General features: G+C 50.1%; 1 protein-coding gene across 1 annotated transcript in view; it reads left to right on the top strand.

The window, feature by feature from the left end:
* The first annotated feature begins 4,158 nt into the window (after positions 1 to 4,158).
* PHGDH (phosphoglycerate dehydrogenase) overlaps positions 4,159 to 16,234 on the top strand; it is a 34,023-nt gene continuing 21,947 nt past the window's right edge. Inside the window, exons 1-3 of the mRNA XM_039255673.1 lie at positions 4,159 to 4,378; positions 11,829 to 11,980; positions 13,646 to 13,711. Coding sequence (XP_039111604.1) covers positions 4,241 to 4,378; positions 11,829 to 11,980; positions 13,646 to 13,711 — 356 coding nt within the window. The 5' untranslated portion in view covers positions 4,159 to 4,240. The remainder of the gene's footprint in view (positions 4,379 to 11,828; positions 11,981 to 13,645; positions 13,712 to 16,234) is intronic.

The following is a 16,234-nucleotide window of genomic DNA, read 5'->3' on the forward strand; positions in this document are numbered from 1 at the left end:
AAAATCTGGTGAATTCTCTCTGTACCACATCGAAGTACACCTTGCTACTGACCACGGCACTCCTGTCTGTCACATTCAGTGTTCTCTTTCTTCTGGAACAGCGCTGGGTAAACACCAAGACACTCCTTGGATCATCTTTTTGAACATGCAGACCAGCCTTTCAATTAACATATTCTTTAAGCAGAAAATTATAATACAATTGACCATATTAAGGGGGCTTTCTTCTTCTTTTTTAACATTTAGTGGTATTTGGATGAAACAGTATTCTCTCAATTTGATCTGGTGGTTCCTCAAACTGTTTTTTCAGATGAGTTACTTCCATGGATGGTTAACTTCAGCCATTATTCATTGGTTCTTATTAGTTCCACTGTCAGAGATTTGCCTTTTCAAGTTCTGACTATACCTTACCAAGCTACCTCTCTGCCAGTCATTATCATTATGATGTTCATTGTCTTCATCATCATAATGATAAAGGAGGGTTTTTTTGGTGTCAATATGGAATGATCATTTTAAAACTGAGCTAATACTTTCCCCTCCTTATACCTCCCATCATTTCCCATCTTACTCAGAATAAAATCTAAACTCCTTAGCATGGTGGAGTGGTCAGCTGTTGGTGTTGCCAGTCTATCCTCCAATCCCTCTTTTGGCTGAACACCTTAAAGTTCCCTCATACTCTTAGTGTATATCCCAGATAGAACTAATCCTTTCCTCATATCTGAAGTGGGTGCTTTCCTTGGGACTGACCAGTCAGCATATTCATTTCCCTGGCCACAGTGATAGGATGGTTCACAGATAAATGACCCCAGTTGGCCCAGTGAGGATCAGATATGAAAATATTGCTGCAATTCTTAGAAGAGGAGTACAACCCTCTGGGATGACTAAACTTCTTAGAATATATGACTGAATTTTATATCCTTCACTAGCTGGTGACATACTTGCCACATCTTGCCTTTCTGGAAATGAAACAAATCCAGAGAAAGCAGAGACAGGAGAGAGACGGATTGCCAACGATACCCATTTGAGCTCATTTCTGTCCACGTTTGATCTTTTCGGACACCCTGAGGCAGTTGAAATCAAGTTTTTATTATTTGCATCCACAAAAGTCCAGACTGTTCACATGGCCTGAGTGGTCTGGCCCCTGTCAACCTCTCCACCTCATGTCGTGCCATGTTCCCCACATTCTCTGTATGGTCTCCTACCCAAGCGACTTTGTTCTTAGTTTCCCTCGAATGTTCTTCTGAATGTTCTCCACTCCCTTCCTCCACAGTCAGATCTCAGCTACAGTGCTGCCTTCTCAGAGATTTTCCTGACTATCCGCCACAGGCCACACACTGCATACGCACTTGAACCCTAGACTGCGAGTCCTCTGAAAAGCAGGGACCACGTGTGACACATTCAGCATTGTTATCCCAGTGCCTGGCACATGCCACAGGAATCTCGGGGGCAAATTCCTTGAATGTGCCGGACTTGAATGTGCCCTCTGCCTAGAACTCTCTTTCCTCTATTCTTCGCAAGTTGACTTTTTAGTTCAGTGTCACCCCAACTATCGTCTTCTTGGAAAGGCCTTTCCTGTCTCTGAAGTCTAAAATAGATCCCCCCTTCCTCATTGTCTCTATCATGTCATTCAGTTTTGTATTCTTCATCATACTTTCACAGCCTGAGATTGCCTGTTCCGTTTTTCATACATTTGGTTATTTTCTGGTCCAAACAGAATATAAGCTCCGTGAGAGCAGGGACCATGGTTGTCTTTTTTTTTTATTATTATTATTATTTCTAGGAGAGAGAGAGAGACAGCGTGAGCAGGGGAGGGTCAGAGAGAGAGGGAGACACAGAATCTGAAACAGGCTCCAGGCTCTGAGCTGGCAGTCAGCACAGAGCCTGACGTGGGGCTCGAAACCATGAACCGCGAGATCGTGACCTAAGCGAGTCAGACGCTCAACCGACTAAGCCACTCAGGCGCCCCCATGGTTGTCTTTTTTGAAGCTTCATTCCCAGCACCCTCAGCACTGTCTAGCATATCATAGGCTCTCAATAAATATGTGTTGGCTGCCTGATTGAACGAATGAATGAATGAATGAATGAACGAATGAAAGCCAAGCACTACAAATCGCACTCATTTGAGTGCTTCACGTTAGTTCATTGTCATGACATCCTTGTGAAGTAAGCACTGCCCTATTAGCTCCATATTACGGAGAAGAAAACTGAATCTAAGAGAAGCATGTCATTGCCCAAGGTCACATTATCAGTGATTTCAGAAGCTGGAATTCAAATTCAGCTGTGCCTGGTTTGCAGATGACAATTCATCATCTATTGCTCAAAAGATCTGTTTTCATTACTCATAATGTGACTTTGGAGATCACATCTGGGCTCCAAATAGAAAAATAAGATCCCTACCTCTCCTCCTCCCCTCTCCCCCATTAACCTTATAGGCAGAGGACCCGGACAGCTGTGGCTTCTGCACCCTTAGGTGCATGGGGTGGGGCTTGCCCTGGAGGGCTCACCACACGCAAGGAAGCAGGGGAGGGCACATTATTTGTGGGCTTCAGCTCCAAAAGAGAGAGCCAAGCAGAGGCTGGCCTGGGCCAACACTAGGACCTTTCCCCTAAACTCACTAAGCAGACTGTCTCTCTTCCCAAGGGGCTGGGGCTCAGGGAGAGGAGGGAGTGAGGGCTCTGGAGAGAATGGGAGAATTATTTTCCTAATACTTCCAAGAAGGCCAAAGTTCTTGCTTTATGAATGGAAGCAATAACGTGGGGTGGGGTGGGGGAGAACATTTCCTCTGGTCCCTGTGCTGATCATAAAAGAAAAATCCTCAACTTGTAGTTGATGTTGGAGGTTGGGGTGAAAGGTGGGAATGAGGTAGATACAGAGGGATCTTACCTACATTAGCAGGGTCAGGGCTCAGCTCAGCTAATGTAATTGTATCACATCGCAAAAAATCACTCGACATCCCTGACATCCCTGCCCTACGTTGGAGTGGAATTCAAACCCCTCTTAAGGGCAAGGGCAACCCTGGGCTCTCCGAAGTTTGGTCTCCTGCACCCCTAGGCATCTCCTCCAGCAATTCTTCACACCCCAGGGCTTTGTAAATGTCACTTCTTTTCTGCCTGGTTATTTTCTATTCAACTCTCAAGATTAGGCAATTGACTAAGAGAGGCTTGAAGGCAGATAATGTCTTATTTCCTTATCCTCAGGCCTCGCAGAATGGTTGACTTCAGAGAGCATCAGTGTCAGCGGAAAGGCAACCTTGCTGGACACCTTCCTTGTGCCTCTAGGCTGTGCTGGATGGTTCTCAGGACCAGGGCACACAACAGCTCATGGCTGGATAAGTTAACAGAACTGAATTCTAATCCACATGGTCGCATGCCTAGTTCTGCTTCTGGTCCTAGATGGCCTTCAATAATCCAAAACGGATTTTCCCCCAATATTTCTGTAAAGAAGGGCATGGGATAGCACATTTGTTGTGGGGTTTAAACATTAAGGAGTTAAGAGCTGAGAAGTGCCTCCTTGATCAGCATAGAAATTAGACCATACTGACCCCTCCCATTCTTTTGTCTTTTTCCTAATCAGAGAGGAAGTGGGGGAAGAGGAAAATGGGGAATTTGAACACAAATTATGGCTTGAAATTCTTGTAATTCTCATTCCTCCGTTCATTTGTAACGAAGTACTGCTTTGTGAGATCTCAGAGTTTCCTTTTGCTTTTTACTGTTTAGCTTTCCGTGTCTGCCTTGGGTACCCTCGGCGTTAGCCCACCAGAGGATGTCTTTGTCTCTTCAGCATCCAGCACGGTGCCTTGCACATACTAGGTGCGTTCAATAAATTCTTGTTAAAGAACTATTGAATCTGTTCTGAGGCAGAAAGAAGTGAACGTGAAACGTTTCTCTCGTGATGAAAACAAACATTTCTGTTTCAGATATGAATCAGCTAGTCAGCGTCAATTTGTGCTTGTAGATGCTCACCAGGTGCAGGGAAGGGCTTGGCCGAGATTGAGAAATTCACCGCGGGAGAATAATAAAATGGGCGGAGGCTCGGAGCTGCGAGGAGGAGGCGGAGTCACCGAGAGTTTGAGTCCTTTTGTCCAATCAGAAGGTGGCGGTACAAGCAGAAGGGCGAGATAAAAGGGGGGCGGGAGCCCGAGAATCCTGCCCAGTTACACCAGCCCGCCAGCCGGAACAGCAGCTCCTCGGCTTTGGTGCTTCTCCCCCCGCGCGAGCGGCCGATTCCGAAGCGGACTCCCGCAATGGCCTTTGCAAATCTGCGGAAGGTGCTCATCAGTGATAGCCTGGACCCTTGCTGCCGGAAGATCCTGCAAGATGGAGGGCTGCAGGTGGTGGAGAAGCAGAACCTGAGCAAAGAGGAGCTCATAGCCGAGCTGCAGGTGAGGCGAGCGGGAAAAAGATGAAGGCTCGGTGGCATCCTCTGCCCAAACGGGCCGGGGCCAGCGCGCCCCCCGCCCCCAGTACCGGTCCGCCCTGGGGCCTCCTGAGAGTGGAGACTGGGGAAGGGAGGGGAAGGAGGGAGGAAAAAACAGCCGCGAGCTGCAGGATGCAAACTTTGCGTCCAGTTTGCAACCGCGTGTTTCGCGCCGGCGTGCCTTCCGCCTGCATGGGAAAGTGCGGGCTGCCCGGGTTGGTCCTGCGGGCTGCCCGCGGGCTGCCAGCGCGGCTCCCCGGAGCCTTCGCGCGCTGTGGCCCGGGCAGCCCTGCGCCGCCTCTTATCCGGGACCCCGGGGCACAGGGGGAACGGGCGCCCAAGAGGCTTCCCGGCGGGAAGCCTAGGGACGGGCAATCCTTCCCGGGCCGAGTCCTGGCTCGCCGGGCGGGCCGTGGGTGGGGGTCGTTGGCGGGGTCCCAGCCTGTCTGGAGAGGCTGCAGGCAAAGCGGCCCGGCTGGGGCAGCAAACGCCGAACCGCCTTTCGTCTGATGCAAGACTGCCGCGAGTTTTCCCCGCCCCTCGGCCTCGGGAGAGCTCTCGGAGGGAAGGGGGGCGGGCGGGGGGCGCCCGAGGTCCTCGCGCCGCCCACGCAGCCGCCGCCGCAGCCCCCGGGCTACAGGCTGTAAAGCCCCTGCCGTCCTGCCTCGCTGTTGGCCTCCTCGCTGGTCAGGAATGAGCAGCCCGGGCTCGGATCCGGTCGCAAACGCCCCCAGGACCTTTCTGTCTCTTAGAAAATCTTTCTCAGGCTTGTATCAGTTTGCCCTGGCGCACAGTTAGCGCCATCTCTTCACGTCTTCCTCCGCCTTGTTTGTAAGGGTCCTGGGAAGTTTGGTGGCCTCCTGCAGCCTTAGCGCGTTTATTTTGTGAGCTCTTCACTCTCATTCCTGCCCCCAAGCCCCCCGGGGTCGGTGCCCCACTGGCCGATGCATTCCCCCCACCCTCCAACTCCGACAGCCCCGCAGGGCCGCCTCCCACCAACCTCGCTCAGCCCCAGCGCGCATCCACCCCCTCCATTTTCGCCCCGGAGGGCGCCTTGACTCAAACCACAGAGGCGGTGCAGTGGCTTTCGTTGTGCCGGAACCACATGGTCCTGGAAACTGCCTGTGCTCCCCGTCTGCCCTCGGATCTGCGGCGGCGTTTCCCGGTGCGTGTCCCCCACTCCCCCACCGCCACCGCCACGGTGGTGTATCCAGCCCCGGCCCTGTTCTTAGAGAAGTGTCTGCCTGGTCTGTGCCTTCAAGGAGCGTGGGGACTAGTTAGGGAGCCTGGCCATCAGTCCCGAGAGTATTGACCAGATGACACAGTACTTGAGTGCCAAGGGAGACCACACAGCAGCCTAGCCTCTGCCCGATCTGTTGCTGCAAACGTGGGGACAGGGGGCTTGATCGCTTTGAATGGGGGTCGGGGACAGGGGCTCAGGACCGGATCCAAGGTAGGCGGGATGGGAGGAAGGCACCTCAGCTTGTGCCAACTCTTTTATATGGGTGCCGTCAGTGGCCTTGGCTCAAGGCAGTGGCCAGAAGACAGTGCTGTGGCCTCTAGACCAGCTTCTGACCCTCCCCTCGCCAGAGCATTCGGTTGGGAAGGGCGGCCTCCCCTGGGGCTTTGCAGACTTCTTGTGGAAATCAGAAGTCCCAATTTCTAGAATTTCCAGGGAGGGGCAGTGTGGGGTATAGGCAGAACTGAGAAGAAGTGGGGGCCTCACCAGTCCCGGAGGGGCTCTGTGAACTTGAGAAGTCGGCTGGGTGTGTTGCTGGAGTCTGGAGCTCAACTTGGAGGACATCCTAAAGGCACTGACGGCTCCTGGCAGCAGAGGAGGGGTGTTTGTCAGCTCCCCGCTGGCGGCTGGCTGGGCTGTTGGAGCCCCCAAGCCTTCGTGGCTGTCTTTGTAGAACATTCACTTCAGAATGCCAGTTAGTCCACCTAGGCAGCGCCCTGGAGGGGCCTCATTATCCTCAGCGTGTCTGTCTTCTCTGGGTGGAGAGATCTCTGATGGTGCTCCCTGCCCTCTCCCATTTAAATCCTTCTCATGCCGAGGGAAGTGGGAACTGGCCTCTGGTCCCACTCCTTGGTATTCAAGGCAGGCACAGTGTGCTCTCCACTCACTCCGTGGTGAGGAAGTACAATGACCCCCGAGAATGGTGCTTTTCAGACTCAAAGCAGTTCCTGGCGCATTGTGGGTAGTGGGTAGTTGGTTTTATGGGGCATGATTAACATTTTAAAAAAGAAAATAAGAAGTAGCAGGGAGCAAGGCAGATAGGCTGAGTATTGTATCATGAAATTTGTTTCAGCGATGTGGGCAGTTGTGGTGCCTGTGTGGTTTGTGAGCATAAAAAACCCAACTTAAACAAATGTTTCTTACTCTAAGTCCTAGTCAGAAAAGTTTGGAAAACACTGGCTTGGAATAATAAGGCATTGCGTTCGGAACTCACAAAGCTCTTAGGCTGTGTACCCCTCTTCCATCAGCAGACATGGCATCTTAAATAAACTTAGTATGCGGGAACATTAAAATCTTGCCACCTATCAGTGGGTGTTAAAATTTGACCATGACCCACAGAAAGAAATTCATTTTCTATCATCACTCAGTGTACACATATGTATGTGTACACACACACTAAACTTTCGTGAAATAATGCCTTTACTCTATGTGATACATATATTTTTGTTCAGTTTTATTGAACAGCATTGTTGGTCAGAAGCCACTAAACCACATGCTAGTAGCAATGCATTTAACTTACTGAGCATATTTGCATCCTTGTGTCAGAATTTTAAACAAAATAAGGGGAAGAACTTCCATGCAAGAGTCTATCTTTTGAAAGGCTCCGTTAAAATAGCAAGTTCCCAGCCTTTGCACAGGGATTTGATTTGCAAAAGTTAAGTAACCCTCTAATTAATCAGGGCTGCATATACAGCATCTCGCTGCATTCTCTGTATTGGGGAGCATGACCTGGAAAGTCAGGCTGCCCTCATGATTTAAGTCAGAGGTACCAGCAATGCTAAAATCACACTCAAGGCCAAGCCTGTCCTCTTTGGGAAAGGAAGCATGTTTGAACTTGAGAAATGCGAACAGCTCTCCACTGCTGAGTTAGCATGGTTTGTCTGGAACAGCTAGAAACCCAGCAGAGCGCTGGCGGGTCTCCAGCTCGAAGGCAGCTGCAGAGAGCAAGAGACGGCAGAGTGGGTGCAGTGTCAAGAGGTGCCAGGGTGGACAGCAGGACACTGGGGGAGAAAGGTGTCCCCACAGCCTGCACAAAGGACGTGAGCAGACTGGCAAGGGGCTGCAGTTTGCCTAAGCAGAGGAGCACTCAGCTTGGAGCCGGGTCTTGGAGGGATGACCTGTAACCTGAGGAGGGGAATGGCACCTAGGGGTGCAGGGGTTTTGAGGGAGCGGAGCACCAGGAGGCCCTCAAGAAATACACGCTGATTGAAGCAGTCAATCGATGATGCGCTTGAGTGAAGAACTGAATGAATTGGCGGTAGTTGAGGGGGTAAGAGAACTTGGAAACCAGCGAAGCCTGGCCATGTGGGGTTTGGTGCCCTGGGTGGGACCAGGGTCAGCTGAAGGGCCGTCTCCAAGAGCACATTCTCTTCTTGGGACCGGGGAGGTCTGAATGAACATCTGTACCAGTCGGACTGGAGACTCTTCAGACTTCTGGCTTCAGAGGAAGCTGGTTTGAGGATTTGAGGGCATCACCCTTGAGGCGACAAGCATGGAGAGATGACAGTGACAGTCCATTAGGGAAATTTTCCAGTGGGAAACCGATTCCTAAGGTTAGGGGAGGGCGGGGTCTTTGGAGAAAGCATTTGAGAAGGCCAGATTCTAGAGGCCCAAGAGCATGATTGGGGATGGGGTCGAGCATCTGGAGCAGGACTGGGCCTCAGATTGGGGGCCCAGGAACTTAATACTAGAAGGTTGTGATGCTTTGGGTGATCCTGCTCCCAGGCCTGCTTCTTGTCAGCGGAACCTTGACCCTTGGTCCTGGACTGGTCCCTTCAAAGGAGGTTTTACTCTGTCTGCACTGTGTTACCAATGACCTGAGGTGCCATGGCTGGTGGTAAAGGAATGCGCAGTAGAAATGTGCTTACTTGCTGCCAGATTGCTCTCTGGAAAGTTCCTGCGGTTTATGCCATGTCCCTCCACTCTCACCCACACTGAATACTATCACTTTTCATTTTGCCAATATGATGCCTGGAAATCCCACATTTTATTTTATTTTTATTTTTTGAATGTTTATTTATTTTTGAGAGAGAGAGACAGAGTACAAGTTGGGGAGGGGCAGAGAGAGAGGGAGACACATAATCTGAAGCAGGCTCCAGGCTGCAAGCTGTCAGCACAGAGACCAACATGGGGCTCGAACCCAGGAACCGTGAGATCATGTCCTGAGCCGAAGTCGGACGCTTAACCGACTGAGCCAACCAGGCGCCCCTGAAAAGACCACATTTTAAAATTTACATTTTCTTGGGGCACCTGGGTGGCTCAGTCGGTTAAACGTCTGACCCTTGATTTTGGCTCAGGTCATGATCTTGCGGTTTCTGAGATCAAGACCCACATGGGGCTCCTCGCTGAGCGTGTAGCTTGCTTAAGATTCTTTCTCGCACGCGTGTTCTCTCTCCCTGTCTCTCAAAAATAAAAAAATAAAATTACATTTTCTTGATATCTAATGTTTGAGTCTTTGTAAATTCCTGGCCACTTTGTATTTCTCCTGTGAAATGCCTGCTTAGACCTTTGCCTTTTTTTTTATCATTCAAAAAAATGATTTGTAGGAAGCCTTGATTATTTCTGGGGATGAGGCATTGCTCTGTTATACCTGATGCAAAGAGTTTTTCCGCCTATTAAGTGGTGCCTTTGACTTTGTTTAGGTTTCCATGGCCTTTCAAATCACTGAGTTCATTTATTCAATGGAGTATTTTAGCTATTAAAATAATAACTTATTATCCAAAAATAAGTTATCAGCTATTAAAATAATCCTGCTTTAGAGATGTAGCCTATGGATGAGGGACCCCGTTGCAGGTCAGACCGAGGACACCTGAATGTAAAACAGATGCTACGAGAATAGGGGGAGGGAGTGATATTGAATCCAGGGTTGTTGGCAAAGGCTTCATGGAAGGGGGTGTTCACTGTGCCTTGAAAAGTTGGTCGTGGCTGGCCAGCCAGGGGGATCCTTTTCTTTGGAGCCATGTGCAGTGGATTTGAATGTGGGGCAGTCAGCAGTTGTCCCCGTCTGCCCAGGCCTTGGCTGATGTTCAACTAGGCTGCTTTATAGGGAGGCATTCCAGGCACCCTCGAGATTCCCCCTGGCGTTAGCCACTGCTGGCAGTGAGGCCAAATGGGGTGACTCCTGTGTGGTTCCTCTAACTTTGCCGTGTGCGTGTGCCGTGTGCACTCTGAGCTCACCGCATACGTGTGTCCTGGTGAGTTTCTGCACGTCTGTCGCTGTGAGTCCTTGGGGGGGGGGGGGGGCTGTGACTTACTCCTCTTGTATGGACAAGAATCTAGCATAATGCCAGGTGCATACCTACCAGGCGCCCCACGGATGGAAGGAAGGCATAAGAAGGGCAGGAAAAGGGGACACGGGCATCCTTAATTTTGTTGGGCTTCTGTTTCTCATCTGTGAAATGCACTTGGACCAGAGGCTGATCAAGTGTTTCTTGGAGTCTCACATTTTGGGGTTCTGTTGCAGAACTGCGGACATGAAAGGGCTTGGGCTGCCTGGGAGGGGCCCTGCATCTGGCTGGCTGTGGTCAGGCATGGACCCCACCAGGGAGCATGCACAAGGCATAATAGGCACCCCCGGAGGAATAATTTCACAACCTTGGTCGAATAGTCAGTGCAGTGCTTGGAAGCCCCCGTACTGAGCTCCTCTGTGTGGAGCCTGAGGAGCCTGATGTTGTGGCCTTTCTCTGTCCTCTCAGTGCCTATGGTGGGTGGGGGAGGGAGAAGGTTCTCCTGGAGAGGCTCACGTCGGTGGGGTCGTGTCAGATCAGATGTGGTGCTACTGTTCTCGCCCTCTTGTTTTACAGGTGAAGACAGGGGTGGGGCAGGTGACTTAGCACCGTGATCCGCCTTATCCTTGGCAGACCGGTAACTGCAACCCCAGCCTCCCGACCCCCAGCTTCCTGCTTTTGCAACAGCACTCACCTCCGCAGCAGCCCTGGAAAGCCAGTTTGGGGTACATTTCCTGGGGACGCTCATCCAAGTGTTTGGGCAACACTATCCTTTTTTTTTTTTTTTTTTTATGAATATAATTTATTATCAAGTTGGCTTCCATACAACACCCAGTGCTCATCCCCACAAGTGCCCACCTCCATGCCCATCACCCACTTTCCCCTCCCCCCCACACCTCCATCCACCCTCACTTTGTTCTCTGTATTTAAGAGCCTCTTGTGGTTTGCCTCCCTCCCTCTCTGTTTGTGACTATTTTTTCCCCTTTCCTCCCCCCATGGTCTTCTGTTAAGTTTCTCAAGATTCACATATGAGTGAAAACATATGGTATCTGTCCTTCTCTGACTGACTTATTTCACTCAGCATAATACCTTCTAGTTCCATCCACGTAGGCAACAGTATCCTTATTAGGAGAGCATTATCACGAGACTCTGGAAGAGCCTAAGAAAGATTATCTTGAGGTCTAACTTAGCACAAATAAAGCGCCTTCAATGAATCCAGAAAGTATTTATTTTTTGCATATGTATATTTTTAGTCTAAAACGGCCTGTGTTTCTGACCAGCTACAGACACTGGTTTAATTGTTCTCCCTTCGTCCCCTTACTTTGGATCTTATTTTAGGAAATGACTTTCAACAGTTTGTCTTTTGTTCACTTTTTAGTCACTCAGCCAGCCAGTGCTTACCGAGTGCTTCACATGTGCCAGTCCTAGGGGCTTACAAAGTAGAACTCAGTGCCACCTCTCCCATTCAGCAGCAGTGTCCGATGGAGGAGGTCATGTCCGTTGAGCGGGGCAGTGTCCGATGGAGGAGGTCATGTCCGTTGAGCGGGGCAGTGTCCGATGGAGGAGGTCATGTCCGTTGAGCGGGGCAGTGTCCGATGGAAGAGGTCATGTCCGTTGAGCGGGGCAGTGTCTGATGGAGGAGGGCATGTCCATTGAGCAGGGCAGTGTCCTATGGAGGAGGTCATATCCGTTGAGTGGAGCCAGATAGCATGCCAGGTGCTACCTGTCCTAACTCATTTCCTCCTCATGCACTGGAGGAGGCCAGATCTCAGATCCTTAGCTCCTGGGGGATGCAGCTTGGACTTGACTCCAGGCCTGACTGACTCCAAGCCTTCCTTACTTGGAATATATCCAAAATCAGCCAGCAGGCAAGAACTCCCACTAGGGGCAAAGAGGGGCTACGAGGTCTGGAAGACCAACCGCGGACCCAGATGTTTCTTCTGCCTCAGGACTGCGAAGGACTCATCGTCCGCTCGGCCACCAAGGTGACTGCTGACGTCATCAACGCAGCGGAGAAGCTCCAGGTGGTGGGCAGAGCTGGCACAGGTGTGGACAACGTTGACCTGGAGGCTGCCACCAGGAAGGGCGTTCTGGTCATGAAGTGAGTCGTGGGGCCTGGGAGTGGGTGTGGAGGCTCCCCGTGAAGGGGGAGGGGAAACCGGGAAGGCCAGGGCAGAGGAGGAAGGGCTTCCGGAACGATGGCTGGTCCAGGCTAAGTCCAGACTGGTGCTCCGCGCTCACATGTAGTGGTTCCCCAGGTGTTTGACTGCGAGGCTGTCTGAGCTCGCAGATCACTTCCCGAACCCACCCCACAGATGTCTGAACAGCAGCCTGGTTCGGGAATCAGAAGGACGTTAGTGAATTTATCTGCGTTCCCTGCCCAGCCCCTGCCCCTCCGTTGTTTTGTCTGGGGCCAGGTTTCCTGAGCCCTGCTTGGTAGAGCACAGCCTTTGCCTGTTGAATGACTCCGTTCTTTCCCTTTCTCACGTTCCCCACACCCTCTGCAGCCAGGACCCAGGTGCTCTTTCACGCTCCAGGGCCAAGAGGGAAAGGGTCCCTGTTGGAGCTGTTTTTGCAGAAACTCAGAGCAGAGGTCAGGACTGACCAGGGCAAGGCCCCACTCGTTTCCGGCTCCCATCTGACACATAGATGGCATGGCAAGGTTATTCTAACCCACTTCTTTGTCCCCGAGCCTCTTTCCCTTCCCTTGGGAAGCTGCGTCCTCAACATCTTGCCCCCCTTTCCCTCCACTTCCTCCTATAGCCTAGGGGTTAATTGGTCATCGGAGGTCAGTATCCAGCAGAAGCAATGTTAGATGGTAGCCCATCCTGCATTCTCGCCCTGGACCCAGAGGCAATGCCCCCAGTCCTGCGCCTCCTCCAGCCTCCCAGTCTAGCCTTTTCGCTAAGTGGAAAGACAGACTCTGAGAATCCTTTTATCTTGACCTTTTTTTTTGCTAGGCTCTCTTGACTTTTTCCTCCTTATAATCTTCATTTCCAGGGATGCAAAGATCCAATAAAGGAAAATGGAGGCTGAACATGCCTGTTAATAAAGTATTCCAAAACCAAAAAAAAAAAAAAAGGGGGGGGGGCGGGGAGAAAGAGCCTCTGAGAAAAGAAAACTAGTACCTGACATGGGTTTCAGCTCTATTCTCCTTTGTGAAATGGGAAGACTCAGCATGAAGATGTGAGGAAGCTTTCTCACTTCAGAACTTGTTGAGAGATAGGAGAAGTCAACCAGGTGGAGATAAAAATACTAGCTTTGTTATTGATAGAAGCCAGGCTGGGCCACTTGATGAAGGTGTGTGGCCAGTGGACTGTCTTGAATTTGATGGACGTGCTCACCCATCTCGGGCATGGCCCCCATAAGATGGATGGCACAGAACAGCGGGAATCTGGGCTTCCTGTAGGCAGGTAGTTCCTGAAAGGAGAGCAAAGGAAAGGGCTGAGCCACACCTGTGTCTCCCAATCGAGTGAGACCCTTCTCTGTGCAGGGAGAAGGGAGTTTGGGTAGAGAGGCCAAGTGTGTTTCTCTAAGGGATGTCCCTCCGCATGAAAACAGCCAGGGCAGAGGGGGTTTCCTTCTAGCCCTGGGATTAGGGGAGGGGTCCATCGGAGAACCTAGGGTGGGGGCATGGGTTTGGAAGTGGTAAGAGCCGGTGAGGTGAGGGAGAGTGAGCACACTGCACTCAAGGCTTTCCGTTGGGACAGGAGTGGAAATACGGGGTCTGGACCTACTAAAGTCTCCTCTCTCCTTTGCTCTTCAGCACCCCCAATGGGAATAGCCTCAGCGCTGCAGAGCTCACCTGTGGGATGATCATGTGTCTGGCCAGGTAAGTCCCTGACTCCTCAGCAGAGCCCATCTCCTGGGTGTGTCCGTTATTATGACCTCCCTAAACAAAGTGACCTGGAGACACTTGGCAACATGCAGACTGCAAAGAACCGTCAAGGCCATCAGGACTGTAGGGATCATTCGATGCACTGGTTCTAGTGCACAAAGGTCAGGTGGCTTCTTGCAAGTGGGAGGGGGGCTCGGCGTGACTGCTCAGTACCTGGGAGCAAGCTCATTGAGCAAATAACTGTGTATTCTCTTCCTTTTCTCGTTAGTCATTTCCTGCTGTCCACTGTCTACATCATCCTCTGGCTTTTCAAACTCTAAGCCTCAAAAATGCAGTTTCTCCTCCCTGGAATATCCTTCCCCATTGTCTCTTTTTTCCTAAGTCATCCAGTACTTTCTTTTTATCACACTCATTATTAAAAATTCAAATAGGGGCGCCTGGGTGGCTCAGTCGGTCCACTTTGGCTCAGGTCATGTTCTCACGTTTCGTGGTTTCAAACCTCGCATCTGGCTCTGTGCTGACAGCTCAGAGCCTGGAGCCTGCTTTAGATTCTGTGTCTCCCTCTCTCTCTGCCTCTCCCCCACTCGCGCCTGTCTCTCAAAAATAAATAAACATTAAAAATTTTTTAAAAATTCAATTAACTTTACACAGATGTAAAATAGAAGAAGCGCTCAACATTTTTATTTACTTGGGAACATTTTTGAGTGAACTAATGCCAGAATGTAACAGCTTCCATGCCTGAGAGACTTCTCACTCAACAGAGGTTCCCAGACTTTGCTGCACATTGATATCATCTGAGATGAGAATATTAATGCCTAGCTTACATACCCCAAATTCTGATTTAATTGGCATGGAGTGGAACTTGGCATTGGGATTTTTTAATAAACTTTTTTTTTTAAGTTTATCTATTTGGAGGATGGGTAGCAGCAGAGAGAAGGAGAGAGGATCCCAAGCAGGCTCCACACCATCATGACGCCTGATCCCATGAACCGTGTGATCGTGATGTGAACTGAAATCAAGAGTCAGACGCTTAGCCAACTGAGCCACCCAGGTGTTCCAATAAACTTTTTATTTCAGGAGTTTTAGATATACAGAAAAGTTGTAAAGGTAGTAGAGTTCCCATATACCTCATACTCAGTCTCCCCTATTATTAATATCTTACATTAGTATGGTGGATTGGTCACAATCAATGAGCCAATATTGAAATATTGATACTTATTTTTTAATGACAAAACTGAGATTTAAAACAATTTTTTAATGTGTATTTATTTTTGAGAGAGAGAGACAATTAGGGGAGGGGCAGAGAGAGAGAGAGAGAGAGAGAGACACATAGAATCCAAAGCAGGCTCCAGGCTCCAAGCTCTCAGTACACAGCCCGATGCAGGGCTTGAACTCATGCACCCTGAGATCATGACCTGAGGGAAAGTCGAACGCTTAACTGACTGAGCCACTCAGGCGCCCCTGATATACAATTTTTTTTTAAAAAACAAAGGGTAAACGTTTATTTGGAGTTAGTTTTTTGGTCCTGATACACAATTTTTAACTAAAGTCTCCTCCATCATCTTTCTCTGGGTAACTCTTCTTCTCAAGATGAAGCATGAGTGTTAAGTTGTCTAAGAAGCTCTCTCTAGATCCCCCAGCTAGGCTGTGTCCCTCTCTGACTCCCCTGGCCTTCAGGAGTCACTGTCCTGTGTCACTGTCCCTACAGCTGTCTATTGTAACAGCATGTAGCAAAAGCCGCTCTGGGCTCACTGTACCTACCTGTGGATTCTTAACACAAGGGAACTCAAATGGTCAAATGCCTTGCTCTCCCAGCAGGAATTCTGGGAGTACGGGCCTCTTGAGTAGAGGGGACAGCCTAGGAACTCATGGATATGACACATAATGTAGTAAAATGATGGTATTGAGCACTACTGTTGAATAGGCCATTCAGGCACTTCTGTGGTCAGTAGGGAGGGCAAGGAGCCAGCAGACAGGCCAGAAAGCTCGCTGGGTCCCTTCACACACTCTTAGATGCTAAACCAGAGGAACTCAGGGAGCCAGGGCTCCGTACTTAATCTACTCAGGCCTGAAGCTTCTCTGGCTCAGAAATTAACTCTCTCCCTCTTAGACCTGCTCTCCTTCTTGCTGCGACAGGGTCTGGAGGGGTTCAACTTTGTTCTAACTCTTCCCCAAGATTTCCGCCTGAACTCTTAGATGTTCACTGATACTCACTGGCCAGTGAAGATGGGAGGAGACTGGAGAAAAGAGCTTAGAAGGGGTCCTTGAGCTGGCTGTCTGCAACTTGTAGAACCCCTGGGCTGGATGTATTTCTCCCTGGAGAAGTGCAATGGCCGCATGCCCTGGTTTCACTTGTGCAGTTAAAACCAGTGGTGTTCTTGGTTTTTGAGTGAGGGACGTCTCTGTCAGCTTCCGGTCTAATTAATTCTCTTACTTTTTTTCTGGAGTGGAAGGAAAGGCTTGGAAGCCAGGAATAATTTTTCTCCTGTTCTAGGACCAAACTTTATTGAAAGGAAC

The sequence above is a fragment of the Hyaena hyaena genome, unplaced genomic scaffold (genome assembly GCF_003009895.1).
Source record: "Hyaena hyaena isolate Hyena2069 unplaced genomic scaffold, ASM300989v1 scaffold_539, whole genome shotgun sequence".
In the NCBI taxonomy this organism is placed as follows: domain Eukaryota; kingdom Metazoa; phylum Chordata; class Mammalia; order Carnivora; family Hyaenidae; genus Hyaena; species Hyaena hyaena.